Genomic DNA, 19,956 nt, shown 5'->3' on the forward strand with positions numbered 1-19,956 from the left:
CCCTGAGATTTTGGTTGCCTCAGACCTTGGGGGCCCAGCTTGAGAAGCCTTCAAGAGGAAGAGTCAATGTCAGATGCAGGGACATCTCGAGTTGGACACCCCTAAAAAATATAGCCACCCAAAACCTTTAACCCTCACTCAGGAAGACCTGAGCACTTTTTTTTTTTTCCCTGAGAAACAAGGAATATGGTATATTCTCCATGGGTGGATGGACCAGTTAACGTCTTTAGACACTATGTCAAATGATAAATATTTATCATCTTTCTGTATTAATTCGTGTGAAGACAAATACATATTTATGACACTGCAGAGGTAAAAGCACACGGAGCAAAGCCAGCTGGATATTACACTCTTTAGGAACTGGCTGTTGAATAAAGCTCAGCTTGCCTGTTGTGCCCATTCCCCGTTCGCCTTTGGAGGTATCTCGCCCCTCAGCACTTCTTAGGGTTGCCATGACGGCTGTCGCATGAGCCCCAGAACACCCAAGGCGGGACACAAGAATACTGAGGAAAAGGGAAACGATGGCAGAACTCTAGTGTTTCACAGGAAAAACTGGGACGGAGAAGGGACGCCCCACGCGGACAGCCACGGCCGCCAACCCACCCATCCCCTGGGTGCGCCAACCCCGCGGCCCGGGGCGAGCGCGTGGCCGGTCCGGCTCTCCCAGGCCACGCCGGCGGGTGGCCGGGCCGGGCCCCCTCGGGGAGGGAGTGCTGTGCGCCCCCGCGGGCCGGAGGAGGCGCTGCCTTCCACATTGGTCCGGGGCCCGGCACGCCACCTCCCCCGGCCCGGTTACCCGCGGCCAGCGGTGGGGGCGCCGCGGCGGAGCGCCAGCAGGACGGGGCTCACGGCCGGTCATCGCCCACGGCCTCCCGGGGCCGCGGGGCACGTCCCGACACGGACGGTGTGGCCGGGGCCCGCTCTGCGCCGCCCGCCCCCGCGGTGTCCCTGGGTGTCCCCGTGTCCCTGCCCTCGGGAGAAGTTTGGCCGCCGCCGCTCGTCCGCCCCGGCGCTCCCCGCGCGTGCAGGGCGCCTCCGCCGCTGCCAGGGCCGGGACAAAAGGCACACACTGACACGTGATGGGCGCCGGGCTTCATAAATGGGACCGGAGCGGGGCGGAAAGCGGGGGACGCAGCGGCGGCGTGTGCCGGAGCCGCGCCGGGCGCCCGGCGGCTCCCGCGCTGCCTCCCCGCGCCGAGGCGGCGGCGGCGGCGGGCGGAGGCGGCGGAGGAGGAGGGGGCGGGCGGCACATGGAGCGGCGGCGGCGGCGGCGGCGGCGGCAGGGTGGCGGAGCCCCGCGTGCCGCCTGATCCGGGCGAGCGAGGGCGACGGTGGTCGGAAAGGAGGCGCCGAGGGGAGGGAAGGGAAGAAAGGGAGGCAGCCGGGGGGAGAAGTCTCCCACCTCCTCCTTCCCCTCACCGGCACCGCCTCCTCGGCGCTCCCCAGTGCTGGGGTGGCCGGGCGGGGCGGCGCTCACGCTCCCTGCCTGGGGTCGGCGCGGCCGGAGCGGGCGGGGGACGCGGCCGGTGCCGTGCGGAGGGTAAGGATGGCGCGCGGAGGGGGAGCGGGAAGGACCCGCGAGTGCCCCGCGGTCTGGGGCCGGGGACCCGTCGTCCCCCTCAAAGTTTGTTGACGGCGTGGGTAGGACGGGGATGACACCGCCTGCCCCGACGGCGGAGCGGGCGGAGGGGAGACAGCTGCCTGCGGAGCATCCCTCCCCGGGATCTGCCGCTGAGTCCCGCGGCGATCGCGACCTCCGCTGCGGCGGGGGCAGGGCAGAGCGCGGGTTTCGCCCCTACCCCAGGCACGGCCCTGCGCCGCCGCCTCGGGCTGCTGGGACCAGTTGGAGGGTGCCCCGGTAACACCCGGGAAAAGCTGGTGGTCCGAGGAGCGAGGTTTGGTTTCGCGAGCCCGGCCGAAGGAAGGGGGACCCGGCGGCCGAGGAGAGCCCTTCAGCGGGCGGGGGTGCGGGAGGCTGGTGGCGTTATGGTTAACACGCGTCTATTCTTCCGTGCGCGGAGCCGGCAGCCTCCCGGGCTCCCACAGGACCTTATCTGACATCGGAGGTTTCTCCTCTCATCCTGACCCACTGGTGATTTGCAGCGGGTGGTATTCAGCCCGTCTTTCACGTGCACTTTTCCTCCCTAAACTCTACCTTTGACGCTGTAAGCGAAATAAAAGGCGGTTCGTAATTTTGTGCGCAATGATCTTCCCTTAAAAGATGTCACTTAGGAGTCCAGCATCCTCAGAATATCCCGGTAGGGTTTTTTGGTTGGTTGGTTGGTTGGTTTTTGTCTGAAATTCGGAGCTATGGTGGGGAGAGAGCCAAAAAACAGTGAGCCTTTTAAACTTCACGCAGCGTTTGTCATGTGAAATCTTCAGCTGTTGAGAAATAATTTTGAGCCAGATGGGCTTATTTTAAATGGGCATCTTTTTGTCTCAAAGGCATCTGCAATTCTCCATTGAGAACACCCCTGGATGAGGTATGTACCAAGCCTTTGGTAGGAGAGAGCTCATTAATGTGATTGCAGTTTGATTAAGTAAAATGGTGTCAGAAGATGAAGTCCGTAGTTTTCCTTCTTTATCTAAAATTATCATCAGTGTTATTTTCCGTGTGGCAGCAAATGATGAGATTAACAGTTTTGGCACATGTTTTTTTCTTTCAGAATATAAAGGGACGTCTATAACACAGAGCCAGATAGCAAAATACTCCTTGAGTATCTACAAGTTTTTAAAAAACCACATAGTGTGGCTTTTTTAACCTGTTAAAGGTGTAGTAATGTTTCTTTTTTTTCCCTAGATGTATCATCTTGTTTTCATTGTTATTGTTCACCCTTTCTTAAAGGAATATAGCATTCTCTGCTAGGGGTGGCACTGCTGTTAACACATACCAGGATCACTCAAAGAATTAGAGTGATGCTGAGTATGATATTTAATAACAAAATGTGCAACATTGCAAAAATTACTTGGGTGTGCTTAATTCTTTTCTCATTGCACCTCATATCAGCCACCAGCATGGGTTTTCCCTTCCCAAGAAAGGAAAAAAACCTCTGTGACTGTAATAGGAATATTTATTATGCAGGCTTAGAGTTTATTAAATCAGTTGTAAAAGAAATGAATGTAACATTTTTAAACAGTTCAGAACATGAATGTGTAATTCCTAATTTGCTTGAGGTTAAAATTAGTTTTGTAGCAACCAGTAACAGCTTTGCTTTATTTTCTGTTGGTCTTTGGAATAAGAAGTAGAACCATTTGAATAAAACCATTTTAAAGCAAAATTGATAAAAGCAATAATTGTGTGACTGAGCCAGGCATCTGTTGCCAGGAGGGGAAAAAAAAATGTTTGCTAGGTAAGGAAACTGACTTATTTGCTGTGAATTTAGCTTGCCAGCCATTCTGTGACACCTAAACCCACAGTAATCAAATCAAAATACCTATAAAACTCAAGGTGGAGGTGGAAGCAGGTTACAGTATTGTGAGGCTGGTGGATGCCTTTGATCCTGGCTGTTGTTCTTCGGTGAATGAAGTTAGCTCAGTTTCATAGAAGACCCCATTAAAGGCTTTCATGCTCTATTTAGGGAATGGCAGTTCTTAACCAATACAAGCCTTTCTTTCCCTTCCCCTGTTCACAAGTTTCTGATTGGGCAGTGGAAGTTTAGAAAGAAATAACTTTTTCTTTCTTTCTTTTTTAAGCCATTTCTGACTATCAGTCTTTAATGTGGCAGTCTCAAAATGCTTGCAGACTGTCATCCCACTGGGAATTTTGGTGCTGAAAGTGTTACGCACTAGAGAGGGAGAGGTGGCGTGGTTTTCAGTTCTGTTGAGTAGAGGTAGGTGAGGACATTAAGAGGCAGCGGAGAATCCAAACCTGTATGTTAATTTAGTGTTGCCCGAGATTTTTACAAATACACTGCCATTCATGGTTCTGCAGGTCTCGTGCACTGTCTTCCACTCACCTAGTTTCTGTAATTCTGCACCTTTAGAGAGAAATTACTGTAACTTCTTTCTCAGATGCAGACTTTGTGACCTCTCTAGTCATGCAGTCATCTACCTAGGCATCCACAGAATTCGTTTTTCTCTACAGTGATTGCTCTTCATTTCTTTCCAGATGTCTATATTGTCTTTATCTGAGTCTTCTCATGAAACAGTAAATTGTTTTTCTGCAATTTTTTTTGTGCAATTTCCCCTATAGTTTAGGCTATGTAAAATAATAGATGTTCTACAAAACCACTCATCAACCATTTAGGTGAGAATTTGGAGATTTTTCTCTAGCAGCAAATTCACAAGTCTGATGATGGTTTAAAACATGTACTGTGGGCGACCCTAACACTGGGATTTGGCCAAGTTCAAAGCAGCTGTGCAGATGGACACAGAAGACAGAAGGCAGAGGGAAATAGACCCTTTTAATCATAACAAGGCTGCTCTTGTTTTCTTATCTATAGTGGAAATGAACACCAGCCCCTTGTACCTAAAAGCAAGCTTGCAAATGTGCCAGAATAGACAGCGAGAGCATTTGTTATTAATGCAAAATTAAAAATGTGGCAACTGTCTTCTCAGTACTGCTCTTTATGTCTCCATTTCTAGAATGACACTGTACTGCTACCAAAAGTACACATCCCATTGCTCTTGGTGGGATAAGAATTTCCCCCCCAGAACTGAGGCCATTTGAAAGTGCGTGGCTTTGTTAATGATCGCAGAAACCAGCTATGACCTGTCCTTTTGAAATGGTTGTAATGACTTATAAATCAATTTCTCGTTAGAGAGAACGTTTTTTTTTTTTTCCTTTTTCCCGAAGGTGCTGTTGTTGCTCATGAAAAATGATTGGGTTTGCAACATAAGGTTGGAGCACATTTTATTCTGCCATTTGTGCCTCATGCAGGGGCATTATGGTGATGCACACCCCAAGCCTGGTTCTGCCTCTCTTCAGGGGGAACATCCTTTATTGATCAAGCTAGCAACATCCAAATTACTGACAAAATATATATTTCACTACTGGGTATGTTAGTACAATGGTTACTCATTATACTGTGATTGGACTGTTTGGTGAAACTGCATGTTTTATACAATTCAGATGTTGTATTATTTGTGTAGGTTGAGGTTAGATGGCATCAAATAGTACCTCATCCTGTGTTAACTGTTTTATGGCAATTGTATATTCGTAAGAAAGCCGTGTTAACTCACTATAGAGTCCTGAGCAGGAACAGTTCTGTACTGTCAGTTTCCTTTCAGCCCTCACTGGAATAGTTTCTATCTTTCTGTACTTTAGGAAACATTTCAAAGTTTGTGTTTAGGGACTTGGGGGTCTCCCACCTTCCTGTTGTGCTGAATATGTGAAACATACTCTCAGAAATCATTGGTTTTAGTCAGTTGTGCCTCTGTTTTAAGGAATGTAATACTGAAGTCCAGACTATACATGTGCCTGGAAAAGTAGATGGCATATGGCATATGTATATATACCTGCAAATAACTCAGATATACCAGTTTTAGATTCCTGCTTTTCCCCAGGAAGGCTGTGTATAAGGGAATTCAAAAGGATATTCATCTTGCCTATATCTTTTGTTTCTAAAGTTCTAGCTTGTCTACTTGTCCTCTAGCACTTGAAATTTGAGTTTATGCATGACAAACAGTACTGCAGTGTTTCTTCCTCTAGGCATGTGGACTTTTTTTCTTTCTGTATTCCTGTTTGTAAATTTATGCATAGAAATATATATTTATATATACACACATACAAATAAAAAGTCATAACTGCAACCCTGAGATTAGCTCAGTTGGTCAGAGCCTGGTGCTAATAATGCCAAGATTGTGGGTTTGATCTCTGTATGGGCCACTCACTTAAAAAGTTGGACCTGATTATCTTTGTGTGTCCCTCCCAATTCAGAATATTCTGTGATCTCTCAGTATATTTTAACTATTTCTCCAAATCTGATGTAATATTGGTTGGATTCTCTCTACAATTTATTGTTCTGGCTACTTGGATATCAGATTCTGTTGTAATTCTTTCTCACTTCTCCTCTTCTCTCGCTCTCTCATTTTTTTAAAAAAAGAAAAGCATCTGCATATTTCGAAGACATACACCACTGCCAAACAATCTGGTGTATGCTGGCAAATAATTTCACAAGTTGTTTGTGTGTGTGAAGGCAGTATATTTTAATATCATTATATTTTGAATGTAACTATGAAGACAGTTATCTGAGCTTATTTAAATCTTATGAAAGGCCAGGCAGCTCCAGAAATGAAAGAATGCGTTACATTTTTTAATTGGAGTGCATGTTTTTGTCCTTCACTAATGCTGATGGTGTGGGACATCTCATTTGCAAAAAACCTTTCTAACCTAGCTTCTGAGCACTGCCAGTACTTGATGGCCTAATAATAATTTTTTGGAGAAGCAGGCTCTTGAAGACTGAAGTAGAAGGGATGTTGTTTGCAATGTATTGCTAACCTTACATGCACTAACTTTTTGTCATTGCATGTAAACCCCCTTTTCACTTCTGGTGTGTTTATCTGCTGTATGGGTCACTCAGTGGCTCCATTTGAGCACTCTTCTCCTTTTCACCTCTGAGGTCCATATCCTGTACTTCATTTTCCTTAAGCAGTTTGATTTTAATTAATATCCCTGGCTAGATTTGCCCAGCTGATCTCTCCTGAGAGTCCTCAGCTTGGTCCCCACTGTCCGTGTGTACAGTGCTGTCCTTTTTTCTGACCTTACCAAAGATGGCTTCTCAGAGTCCTTTGCGTCTTCCTTCATTGCTTGAGTACAGATCAGAAATGGACTTTCAAAAGAGCAAGTCACTGCCTGCAGAGCAGTGGATCTGTTCTTTCTTTATGGTGAGATCTGAAAAATCCCACTAGCTATATCCTTCAGCTTACAGAGGTGTCTGAAGTTTACATAGCTCAGAAGAGGAGGGAGAGTTTCTCTTGTGAGTTTTCTCCTTCACCTGATCTGCTTTCCTCCAGGTGATCACAAAGGCAACTCTTCTCTTTCTCTGCATCTCTGCCTCGCAGGGGCTTCTTCCACTTGGGTCTTCCTCTCTTACCTTTCCCCACTTTGCTTCTGTCTCACCTGGAGATGTCTTATTTCCAGTATGGGGACAATAGTTATCTTTCCTCTCTCCTACCAATCCTCATCACACCAAAAACTTAACCCATATTACCTTTGCTCTTAGCATCTCCTTGCTAACTCATGAAGTCTTTAATTAAAATTTGTTACAACCAGTTTGTTGCAGGAGGATGAAAAAGCAGACATACGCTCCGTGCAGTTTATGAGCATTCTCCCTGGAGCCTGATGTTTTTACTATCTTTCTCTCTCTAATCCTTACTCTTTTAATAAAGTTCACTAATATTTTCTGCTTCAACAAATTCTTGACCTTCTCTCTTCTGCTCTGGCCATTACATGGAAGCTGTTTTCTTGGAGTGGTTCTCTCTCTCTCTTTTTTTTTGCTTCCTAATAAATGTGTTTTCCCCCCAGTTTCATCCTCTAGACATTACATTCTTCTGAAGACCTTTAGCATTTAACATCCAGTGGACCCTGGGTCTTTTATGTCCTGCTCTGTTGTTTCAAATTACTTCTCTCCCTTAAACTACACATTGTGTACTAAACTGCCATTTCTTCTGGGTACTTTCAGGGAAATGAATGTTCAGCTCCCATCTCTTTTGCACCTGGCTGGACTTCTCTGTCCCTGTTTAACATTTATGTCGATTCTGCTCAGCAGTAGTAAGTGCACGCACCTTTTGGCATTAGGGAATGGCTAGAGAAGAGGCTGGAAATCATACAATTTCTGTTGGAATATTGAAATCCAAGATAAACCCTTTTGTGAAAAAGTTTGAGAGTTCAAAATTGACCAGCTTAATGAGTTCTCTTCCATTTTCTTTAAAATGTGAATGCCATAACGTATCAAACTTTTTGTATTACCTGTTCATTCTGCTGTATTTGGAAAGGAGAAGGGTAAGTCATTTATTGGGACTCCAGTCCCTAAACTGGAGCTGATTTTAAGCAAACAACCAGGTCACAATTGCTTCATGCTTGCTCAGTTGTTTCCTTTGATCTGAATCTTACATACTTTAGCAAGCCACTTTATTCTCTTCCAAAGTTTTATCTTTAGATAAAATTAAGATATATAAACTGTGACAGATATTGAAATCCCACATTTTAAGATAGACACCTTAGCCTTCCTTTCTTTCTCCCAAAAGCTGGGCAGAGCAGGTAGCTGTAGTTTCCCATTAATGTGAGCCTGATGGTCCCCTTGCTGGTTTGTGATTTCAGTACTTTGTCTTATCTCCAACCTGGTAGGCAGTATGTGTGTAAGGGGTTGTATTTTATAAGCTGAGGGCTTTTGACTGACTTCAAGAGTTTTGGCCATTTTTCACAGGCAGATGGGGCAGCTGTCCCCACTCTTCCTCCCCTGCGCCCGGGTGGGATGCAGGAGACACATCCTTGAGTTGCTTAGTTCAGAGAAAGGGCTTCAAGCTAAGCCTCTCACTTTCCAGATGTGCACCCTCCCTCCTGGTGCCTTTATTTCTGAATGTTTAACTCTTGATCCATCATGGAACAACTTGAGCAGTTTAGAGGTGGGCAGCAGAATGTAGTGGCTGCCAGCACACCGACCTGCCTTTCAGGAGAGCAAAATTTGGGTCCTTCGGCTGCACCAAATGGAGCAGGACTTCAGCCTTGCTTTTGAACTTCTCTAATCTTAGACACACGTTTGTGCCCTGGCTGTTTGGGAGGTAAGGCACAGCCTCCTTTTCTCTGTACATGCAAGTCACCTGTGCTAAAACTGGTACACACATCTCACCAACAAAACTTGGGAGGGAGGAAATAGTGTTATTTCTTTTCAAAACATTGTCCACCACTGACTAACGCCCTGTTTTCCCCCTTCTTTTGTTTTCGTTGTTCAGATTGTCGGCTGCTGGATGCTGGGGGGTGTCACGTAGGGGCTGTTTGCCTACAAATTGGAACAGTCCAGCCCTTATTCTGCTAGTGTGCAAACGGTATGTTAATTAACGTAATAACCGTGTAGCTGTGGCTTCTTACTAATTAAGGTTCAACTTGCCAGAGATATGATCATGTTACATAAGAACAAAATTTGATTCAGTACTTGCATGCCCTAGTTTACCCCATAGCTGATAGTGCCTTGCTGTATCTAGAAGATAACATCCCTCATTTGGTCCTCTCCTAGTGTCTGTCTCCTTCCTGATCCCTCACACAGAGAAAATTCTGACTGAAGTGACTGCAAGTTTTCCTGAATTAGGAGTGACAGCATTTTTGCCATTTATAGCCTAGGAGTAGCACAGTGTTGGAGATAGAGTAGTAAACCAGTAAATAGGATAAGGGTAACATTGCCTTCACATTCTTGTCAACATGTGTTTTTTCCTTGCTCAGTGTTACTGAGTCTGGAAATGCCATTTCTCAGTCTGCACATTTCTTTCTCCGGCTTGGAAACCTTGTTCTGTCCTCGAAGCAGTATTGTTCATCGCCATATGGGATAAGGTAATTATTAGCCATATAAATTTTCATTTTATAGGACAGTTCTAATTCCTAAAGGCCAACAGTTACCATGGTAAACCTCATTTCTCTCACGCTTTTCCAACTGACTGCGTACAAGTATAAATTTCTGTTTCTTCTATGGTGGTGCTTTGTGGACCCAGTTTGGTAGGAGTCCCAGTGTACTGGGCACTATGCAAATTTATCAGAAGATAAAGCCCTTCTCTGAACAATTTGCAACCTTACAACATGTATGCAAGGAGAGTACATTTGCATATTTTTGTCCATTCAAAACTTGTTTCAATTCTACCTACTTGTCCTTTAGCCTGTTCTTAATTAACTGTGATTATATCATAGAACAACTGTATAGACATGGAGATCAAAATATTTTCTAAAATAGAAGCTAGAAAGGTTTGATTGTGGATTTCCCTTTCTGGTTTTGATTCCTTTTCTTGCCATGTCAACATTTTTGCAGTTATCAGTAGCATCATTGTATTGCTCATAATTACTTTCCAAGGAAGAACACAAATACTCACTGTTTCTATTCAGGCTATTAAAATTGCTCTATCAATCATCCTGGTTTGAAAATAATAATAAATTCAGCCCTTTTTATAGACAACAGTAAAAACTTTCCAGCCCTCCCTCTCCTACAGAACAGCAGGAGAAGATAGGTAATAGCATTTTATTGAAGTCACGTTCTTGTTCCCAAGTTAACTGGTCTTGTGGACCAATAAGAAGTCCGTGGGAGGTGTAATTCTCCCTGTTGTCCTTGATGGTGAGTTACTAGTCTTTTATATACTATGTATTTTTTATTTTACCTAAAGCGTATGTATATTCTGATACCGTCTTAGCATCTTTTAGGATGTAACCACACAGTGGAGGGCAGTAGTAAGACTTACCCCCTCAACTCTTCATTAATTCTTTCATTTCAAAGGCAAAATCTTAAAAAGTTGTGTCTTCAACCATCAGGTGGTGTTTAACACCTCACATATTTGATCACCGGTCAAGTAGGCTGGGAAAAAGGGCTGGAGGAAGTTGAATACAGGTCTCTGCAGACAGCTAAGCTGGGAGTTTGTCAAAGCCACTCCATCTAGTGGCAGTCTCTTCGCACAGCTGGTCTAATAGTGCCCTTCAGCAGTTGCTGGATGACCTGAGAAAGGTCTAAAATGATGTTCAGCTTTTCCTTTTCTGGTCTGGTCTTCAAGATAAAAGATGCTTGAAATTTTTGTCTGTTTTTTAATTTTTATCTGTAATCGTAATTCAGTACTTGCTATGAATTGCTGCATGCAGTCGTGGAAACACGTCAAAAATTTTGAGTACCGGTGTCAGTGCACGCTCTCCCTCATCTGGCAGGGCAGGGTGGCTCTTCATCACTGCTGTCCTGTCTGTGAGGGGACCTTGCCACAGCACACAGCCATCACTCCAGCCCTATCCAGAGAGGACAGATCTGTGCGGGGGATGCATGTTCTCTGTGGAGGCTGTGAGAGGCCACAGGGGCTTCTGGAGTATTTAATGTAGAGATCAACATGGGTGTTGAGTAGTATAGGTTTGTGTTCCTGGGCTGTATGGGTTTGGGTTGTGTTGAAGCCAACAGCAAAGAACAGTGTGGCCACGTTGCATGGAGTGTCTGTGTTTGTCTGCAGTGTCTGCTCGCCATGCCAGGTTTGGACAGAAAAGCTCAGAGAAAAAAATATGTGTGTTACTGGGATGTGCACCTGACCAAATGAAAAGACCAGGGACAAGACCACTGCTTCTGCCATTGCCTTTTCAGTCTATGTCAAATTGTACAGCACCTCAGACTGTGACCTGATAACCACAGTGCCAAAGGTCCAGTCTTGTTTTCACTAGACAGCCATGGACAACCTCGCTGATCTGTTCAGTGCATTTCAGTAGTGAGCTTATACTGGGATAAGCTGGTATCTAAATTAAAATAAATGAATTTCCTGTAAAATGCAATTCCAGATCAGGCAAATGGTTGTTTTACTGCAACTTTAATAAAAATCAACTGCTGCTTGAATAGGTGCATGCACACATACAGCTAGAAATTTCCAATTATGATATTCCCAGCAGCAAACAAAACCAAAATTAATGTCAGCAGCATCCCCCAAAGCCTAAACTACATCACTAATGAACTCCCAAGTACTCCCAAAGAAAACTCTCTTTGCAGATACAATAAGGTAGAAATTACTGTAATAATCTCAATGTAAAAATATAGAGGAAAAAAAAAATCATTGACATTCAAAGTAAGACTTGCCTCTCCTGATCCCATTAACTGTGTTGTTAGCATAGCATATGCATGCATAGTGATACTGTCACATAACTCACTGCCACCTTCAAAAGAACACACAGGAATTCGTGTTTTTTCATTTGTATTTCAAACAAAGGCACGACACCTAATTCTGACGAGTCTATACTTGACATGACTCCAGCAGGGACCAGCTACCTCATAACAATTTGTTTGTCTGTCTAGCAGAAGTGCTCAGTTGCATACAATTTTTGAAGCTTTCCTCAAACATAATCTTCTCAACATGGGGCTGTGGCTTTAATCATTAAAATGGTTGTCTTTCTTCTGTCAAAAATAAGCTGGAATAACAGGATACCACAGCCATCTTAACATGTTTTTAGAACTACTTGTTTTATTTAATATTTTTGGGTAGTTTTCAAATTAATAACTCATTCTTCACTTCTGATTTTAAACTGGTGTTACAATGCCAAGTGTAAAGTTGCCAAACTTCACCCAAAGCAAATTTGTTAAGCAGAGTCATCTTTGCAACGTGTAGATTCTCTAGGAACAGCTGTAAAGCACCTTCTGGAGGAAAAGTACCTTATGCATTAGATGATTGCTGTTCATTTTTAATGTATGCTTCAGTGACATTTCTCTCCCTCACTGCTCATGCCCTCAGAATTAAATTCCTTAATGTTGTCTGTCTGTCTAATAATTATATGGTTACCTGCTGAGCAAATTATATCTGCAAAAGCTGACTCAGCCAGTATATTTTGTGCGTTAAGACTATCGCAGTAAGGTTTGTTTATACTCGTCCTTGTTTGCAACACTGGAGTTGCAGTGTCTTCTGAAGGTCTAAGTTCCCTTTAGTTATATTCCCTTTAACTATCAATGTCCAGGCTTGCTTAATGAAAGGCAAAACTTTAAAGAACTGTGGAAAAAGTCTTGAGTGTTCAGATGCTATAAGCAAGGGCAAGATAAATATATCATCAGCCAAATGATCTCTGCTTTTAGAAATGCTCCTGATTTCTTATGCTTTTAAGTTATTGGTTTTTAAGTTATTGGTATTGTTGTAGAGAGGAATCCTTTTCTGCTTTCCAATAGTTTTCATGGGAAAACAGAACTGTGGTACCTACTGTGCAAATCTTCTCTTTAGGAGTTGAGGTGATCAGTACTCTGAGTTTTAGCAGGTAGTCTCTCGTGCCCTTTCTGGCCATTTATTGTCACTCGTGTAAAGTGAACAGGTTGAGTCAGTGCAAGCCTATATATTTCATCTGGGATTTCTTGAGTGTCACAAACAATTTCCTCCATTCTAAAACCAAGAAGCAGCTTGGTTTTGCACTGTTGCTGGTGTAATCATCTAGATGTCCCGCAGCAGATGCAGAATAGCTGTTTCACACAAAAGGAGTAATTCTGACTCTTATTTACATTCAGACCACTTTCATTCACTCAGGTGGTGGAAGGGGACCCTAAAGCAGACGTTCAATCCATATTCAAGGAATTTTCTATGGGCAAAGTAATATAAAGGAGTACTGCATAAGAAGAGCTGTAAGACTTGTCAGGTGCTGGTGAGGGTCCTCTCCCAAGGGTACCCTGACCAGGAGTTGCACCTTGCACTATCCATGAGCAAAGGCTGAACATGACAGGACTCAGACCACTGACTACCTGGGGACTTTCTGCTGGGTCCCCCCCTATTCTGAGGGGACAGAATGTTTTTGAGGGTGTCCACAGCAGGACAAGTTACATTACCATGCTTCTCACAAGAAGCAGTGGCTCCTGGTCCCTTTTGCCTGGAGTTTTGGCCAGAGCTACACTCTGCCCTAAACTTGGTTCCATGTTTATCTAGACAAGCGTGAACGGCCCTGGTTGAGACTTCTGGTCTATACAGGGCAGATAACTGATTCTTTCACTGACTTAGCAGTGCTGGTTACCTTTCCTGAAACTGCGGACAGAACTGGGTAACAACCCACCTCCCTCATATAGCCCCTACATCCCAGTTACCTTAGTTTGCCTAGCAGAAGGAAGAAATAGAGTAATCTTTGTGTATGAATGTAATGAAGCTATATATTTGTAGGTTAAAACCCTTGCTAATAAATTTGCAATAGCAAATTCAGGATGTTAGTAGACCTCAGATTGCTGTAACTGGCTAATGTGAATATACAGGCATATTGGGTGAACTGTGAAATTTAGAGTGCATGGTTCTATCTCCATTGTCTCTCTGTTGTCAAGTTTTCAAAACCCTTGGTGTTTTTTGAAAGAAAAGTAATGAAGGTGATGATTCAGTTTATTGCTGCAGTGGTACTTGGTGTTATCTAAATGAAGCAAGCCCAAGGAGTATTGGTCTGCAAGGTACTTTGCAATCAGAAGTCAAGTTCAGATCTAGAGAAAAATATCTTTCTGGTGGAGCAGCTCAGAAGGTTTTGATGAGAAATGAGAATTGCTTTCCTCTGAAACACTTGATTCCCTGTGCCTCTGTTTTTCATGTCACTTCCTAATGTAATTCGGTTTTGGTGAAATCCAGGTGATTTCTTTCTAAGTGTTCAACATGCCCTTATTCCCACAGTGGCAAAGTCTAGACTTTCACTGAATATAAGAGAAGGGTTGATTTTGTTTGACATAGTTCAACTAAATTGTTTATGGGGTTTGTCTCCCTGTTTATGTTAATGAAGTCTGATCTTTTCCCCATATAGGATTTCCTCCGATGCATTTTTCTGTCCCCCAAGTCTCTCTGAAACCAACAAGACTGGGGTTATGAAGTCAATCCTAGATGGCCTCGCAGATACAACTTTCCGAACAATCACGACAGATCTCCTTTACGTGGCCTCCAACGACATCCAGTACGAAGACATGAAAGGCGACATGGCATCCAAGCTGGGGTACTACCCCCAGAAGTTCCCTCTTTCCTCCTTCAGGGGTGATCCTTTCCAAGAGAAAATGACTACAGGAGACGATCCCCTGTTGAGCATTATTCCCTCAGATCAGGTCAACATCACAGAGTTTTACAACAAGTCCCTGTCCACACTTAAGGATAATGAGGAGAATATACAATGCGGGGAGAACTTTATGGATATGGAGTGCTTTATGATCCTGAACCCCAGCCAGCAGCTGGCCATTGCTGTGCTGTCGCTCACCCTGGGCACCTTCACGGTCCTAGAGAACCTCCTCGTCCTGTGTGTCATCCTCCACTCCCGAAGTCTCCGGTGTAGACCCTCCTACCATTTCATTGGCAGCCTGGCTGTGGCCGACCTCCTGGGCAGTGTCATTTTTGTCTACAGTTTTGTGGATTTCCATGTTTTCCACCGGAAGGATAGCCCCAACGTCTTCTTGTTCAAACTGGGTGGAGTTACAGCCTCCTTCACCGCCTCTGTAGGTAGCCTTTTCCTCACGGCAATAGACCGATACATATCTATACACAGGCCACTAGCTTACAAAAGGATTGTTACCCGACCAAAGGCTGTCGTAGCATTTTGTGTGATGTGGACCATTGCTATTGTAATAGCCGTTCTTCCTTTGCTCGGCTGGAACTGCAAAAAGCTCAATTCTATTTGTTCGGACATATTCCCTCTCATCGATGAGACATACCTGATGTTCTGGATTGGGGTCACCAGCGTCCTCTTGTTGTTCATTGTCTATGCCTACATGTACATACTGTGGAAGGCTCACAGCCATGCTGTTCGCATGCTTCAGCGGGGCACGCAGAAAAGCATAATCGTTCAGTCAACAGAGGATGGTAAGGTACAGATCACTAGGCCTGATCAAACTCGTATGGACATCAGGTTAGCCAAAACCTTGGTCCTTATTCTAGTCGTTTTAATCATATGCTGGGGCCCTCTCCTCGCCATCATGGTGTATGATGTCTTTGGGAAAATGAACAAGCTTATCAAGACTGTCTTTGCCTTCTGTAGCATGCTCTGTTTGCTGAATTCAACAGTGAATCCCATCATCTATGCTCTGAGGAGCAAGGACTTGCGACATGCCTTCCGCAGCATGTTCCCCACCTGCAAAGGAACGGCACAGCCCCTCGATAACAGCATGGAGTCTGACTGCCAGCACAAACACGCCAACAACGCGGGGAACGTGCACAGGGCTGCCGAGAGCTGCATTAAGAGCACAGTTAAGATTGCCAAAGTTACCATGTCTGTCTCCACAGACACAACTGCTGAAGCATTGTAAGTTAGAAACTTCTCAGCTTGGGAGAGAAGGAGTTAGTTTAAAAAAAAAAAAATCAACAACAGAGAAAACCAAACCCATGGCTTAACGTGTTTGTACCCTCCTGTAATATTTTTTGGTTTGTCATTGTAAGCTGAGCAATGATTGTGTTAAGAGCATTACCATCAGCCAGTTCTTCAGGTTTTACAATTAGGTGTTCAAGCTAAATTTTCACAAGTTTTTTCTCAAAAAGTGTTTACTGAATAATAATGTTTCCTGAAAGAGCACAGAGAAAATACCAGGTTAACAATGGTTTCTTTTGGAGTGTGAAGAAAAATTGTGAACCTAATTGAAAAATAATGCATTCTAAACTAATACCTTCAAATAAGAAAAAAAAGCCTTGTAATCATGATGTTCATTTCCATGTGAAGTGTATTTCATGTCTGTAATAGGAGTTTCTGATTTTTTCCAAACGCGGCAGTGCTGAGTTTTAGAGGTTTTGTAAAATGTGTCGTGTCCTGTGAATTGTATGCTGTTTTATTACGTGTTATTGATATTTGTCTAACTAAACAAAGTGATAAGGTAGACTTCCGTGAAAATAATGTGAAACGTGATATGTAAACCCCATTGAAAACACTTACTGTATTTGAAGAATTCCTATGAGATTTTATACTTTTAGTGGTCTTCTGTGGACTTAGAGGAGAGGCTTTGTGTTCTTCTACTGAAATTGTTTCCCAACTACCTTTTATTTTCACATGCATATGAGAGTAACAGCAACATAGGAATAGAGGAGGAATATGAGAAAGGAAAGCACTGGTTCAGACTTTTAAATACCACTGCATTTATGCAGAAGGATGTTTATGGCTGCATAGACTATTGCCCTGCTCTTGGGTGTTGTGTGAATACGAACACTGAAAAGCAAATGTCCCGGATATTGGCTCCTTTAATGGGTAACTGGTTTTAAGCCATGTGCTGGTGCTGGACCACTGAAGACAGCATGTGTCAGACTCAAAGTGCCATGTTATCACTGTGCAGTTGATGTATATTTGAAGTGTGTCACATTCCTGTATCCCAGGTTTAAGCAGATTCAGAGCCTGAGATGCCAAACTTCCGTCTTCACTAAAAGAGGAGGAAATATTGTCAGACGTAGACATTTTCTTATTGTGTGAGCGTGTATATAAATAAATATCTGTGTGTGTACGTGTGTTTGCGTGTGTGTGTGTGTGTAAGTATACTAATCAGTGTGAGTCATGGTAGCATAACTAAGATAGGACACTATAACCAAATGTAACTGTATTTCTTGTTGCACGCTTTGCACATGAATTCTATTTCTAAAATTGAGTTCTTCCAACTGATTACTGATGAAAGTACCATATTAAGAACATCTCGATCCACTCTGAGATGTATATAAATGTACTAGAGAAAACAACCTTTCAGTTGCTCTTGGGAATAAGGGGAAAAAAGAGGCAGAGCATGGAATGAGCCCGCACTGACAACTGCTGTGGCTGTCAATGGTGTTCCTGAAAACTGAGAAATCCAGAAGTAAACGATAGTTTGTTTTAAGGCTGTCAGTAGTCAAATCTGATAGCTTGAAATGAGGTGAGTCTCGCTGAAACCAGTGACAAGGTTTGATACTACCAGCTTCAAGGAAGAAGCTGTTGAAGGAAGATGGTGACTCTGTTCATGGTGGGATAGTTTCTGCCACCTGAGACTGTCACAAGGAACATATTACGAGATAGTCTTCGAGGCATGGATATTCTGTAATTCTGTTCTGAGTCAGAAGGTTTAGGGTCCTCTTCTCTGCTGCCTTGCTTTTTTGGACTGTTCCCTCACCCTTCTGACTGATTTCTGCCAAAATAGCTGCAAACACAGCTTAGCCTTCTAGCGGCCTGACACTTGCCACAACAGGGATGACTTTCTCCATGGCACAGGGTGAGTGGAACAAAATCCACGCTGCCCTGCCACTCATCGTTGGTCTTACGTAGAGGGGGAGGGAGGGCAGCAGCCCAGGGTCTCTGGCTGCCATGACATTCCTGGGACATTTCTAATGCCTCAGTGCAGGCCAGATCAGCCCAGCCCATTTCAGCCAGTGACTCTGCAGGGATGCAAGTGGCTCCAAGTTCAGGCTTGATGAGTGGTGACATTTCAAAGATCAGATCAGGTCACGTTCTGAGCAACAGCTGGAAGAGGCAGGGGTACTTTCCTCCTCCACCCACCTCCCCTGCAGCTTACTTGAGTGAGGGGGCAGGACACCATGGTGTCCTCTCAAGAGGTCCACCACACTCAGCCAAAACCTGTGTATTGCAGGGGACTCCCAGAGGTTGTACAAGTCCTCCTGAAAGATCTTTCTTATATCTAGGTCTAATCCATTCTAAAGAAGTCCTCTGGGAGGAGAGGGGGAAAGCCCATTTGAAATGTAAAGGTATTTTAAGAGCCATTTTTGAAACTGTCTTCTTGTGAATTAAATGCAAACTTTGTGGACTTTCATTCTGCATTCAAGTTCTAAATTTTACATGATAAGTCATGGGACAATGGGGCTGTCTTGGCACTTAACTTGGTGCTTACTGATATAATAAGAAATAGCATCCTGTGAAACGTTAGTGTCTATCATCATCATTTATTTGCGTAATGAGTTTTTCTAAAGCTCTGGGAACTGCATCGGTTCACTTAGAACCATTTATTAAGAGTTGGCAACAATTTCCTTACATGTTGCACACTAAGTAGGACTATTCTTTCATTAGAAAAATCTGCTGCCGTTCCAAGAAAAGCTGTACTTAAACTTCAGCTTTAGGTATTCCTACTTTGCAGTTGCCTACCCTCACTTAGTGATAGCACAGCCAAACGATATTGTGTTCCATGGCCACCCACACCATCATCATCAACCAACCAGCCCTTGTTGCAGTTACGTCTGTGTACTAACTCCAAGTGTCACGTATCTACTGAGAAGATCATCTGTGTCACATGCGTGCAGAGTTAGATTCTCAACAGTCTGATTGTATATTTGTATAATATAATCTCCTCAATGCTGTGCAATCACTATCCACATCTTCTTGCACTGGCCTTTTGATGAAAATTTTAGTATGTCTATTGTGAGATAGGCAGTGCATTTTACCTGCTGTTATTGGGTTGAATGTATGTAAATAAGTGACAAAAAGTCATCTGTACAAGCAGTGGCCTAAGAAGTCTGTAATTGTAGACTAGGAAAATTGTTGAAGTTGCTGTGACATCTCAAATACTACCTTTGAATAAACTGTTTCCAGGGTCTCTTGGGATGCTATTTCATAGTGAAAGGAAAATCTTTCCTTGTGAGAATATGAGGTAAAGAAATAGAATTACCTGAGTTTTTTATTTCCAGTGTTTTGAAGTGGAGAACATAACTCTTTATTGTCTGTAAATCTAACATTATTACTTCCTCTTAGAAGAATATTGTATCATTAGATGTTTGTTTCAGCTGGTAACATCCTTGCAACTGTTGGAATATTTTTCATTAGCAACCTGTATAATAGTTTGTACACAAGTACTGTTCAGATTGTCATGAAAAGTAGTTTTGACCATTTACCTACCAGTAGCAGAATAGTATTTCTGTAAGATTTTCAGTGTATTCCTACCATATCATATTTTATTTCTATAATGTAATTAAACTGTTATTTATTCAAGGACAAAAAGTATTCCTCTGCTTTTTTGTTTTTCAAATTTTGAGATAACTGAGGAAGCCATGTGATAATGCTGCCTCATTCCACAATCTGGTGCTCTACGTTTTGTTTATAAGTTTGTCTGTCAGATTCTGAAACAACTGCTTAAACAACTTGACAACAGGTTGTCAAGCTTTGTGGGTTTTAATTGTACGTTGATATGTTTGAAGGAGGAGGTAGATTATATATTTTATATTTGTGTATTCAGTACTATGGAGACGAGAGAGAAACGACACAGTTAAAACTGCATCTCCTGTTTCATTATGTAGGCAATTTCCCCTTTCCTCTGTATTAGCCAAAATGCAATAAATTTCTTTTGCCTTCCTTAGATGCATACGTTTGCACAGAGATGTCACATTAAAAGAAACCCATGTACTTTGTAAAAACAAAACACAAAAGAGCAGAAGAAAGGG

At 43.5% G+C, this 19,956-nt stretch overlaps 1 protein-coding gene across 8 annotated transcripts; it reads left to right on the plus strand.

Annotated features, from left to right (window-relative positions):
- The first annotated feature begins 1,339 nt into the window (after positions 1-1,339).
- Positions 1,340-19,516, plus strand: CNR1 (cannabinoid receptor 1). 8 transcript variants are annotated; one of them, XM_032682595.1, is made up of 5 exons: positions 1,463-1,540; positions 2,446-2,483; positions 8,893-8,985; positions 9,377-9,484; positions 14,393-19,516. In XM_032682595.1, exons 2-5 carry the CDS (start codon positions 2,479-2,481, stop codon positions 15,873-15,875), a joined length of 1,689 nt encoding a protein of 562 aa, XP_032538486.1. In that variant the 5' UTR covers positions 1,463-1,540; positions 2,446-2,478; the 3' UTR covers positions 15,876-19,516. The 8 variants fall into 8 exon arrangements, with proteins under 8 accessions (XP_032538493.1, XP_032538494.1, XP_032538492.1 ...); XM_032682602.1 differs by lacking the exon at positions 2,446-2,483 and having other exon boundaries at positions 1,340-1,540; XM_032682603.1 differs by lacking the exons at positions 2,446-2,483; positions 9,377-9,484 and having other exon boundaries at positions 1,340-1,540.
- The last annotated feature ends 440 nt before the right edge of the window (positions 19,517-19,956 follow it).

Source organism: Chiroxiphia lanceolata, chromosome 3, assembly GCF_009829145.1.
Source record: "Chiroxiphia lanceolata isolate bChiLan1 chromosome 3, bChiLan1.pri, whole genome shotgun sequence".
Lineage (NCBI taxonomy): Eukaryota > Metazoa > Chordata > Aves > Passeriformes > Pipridae > Chiroxiphia > Chiroxiphia lanceolata.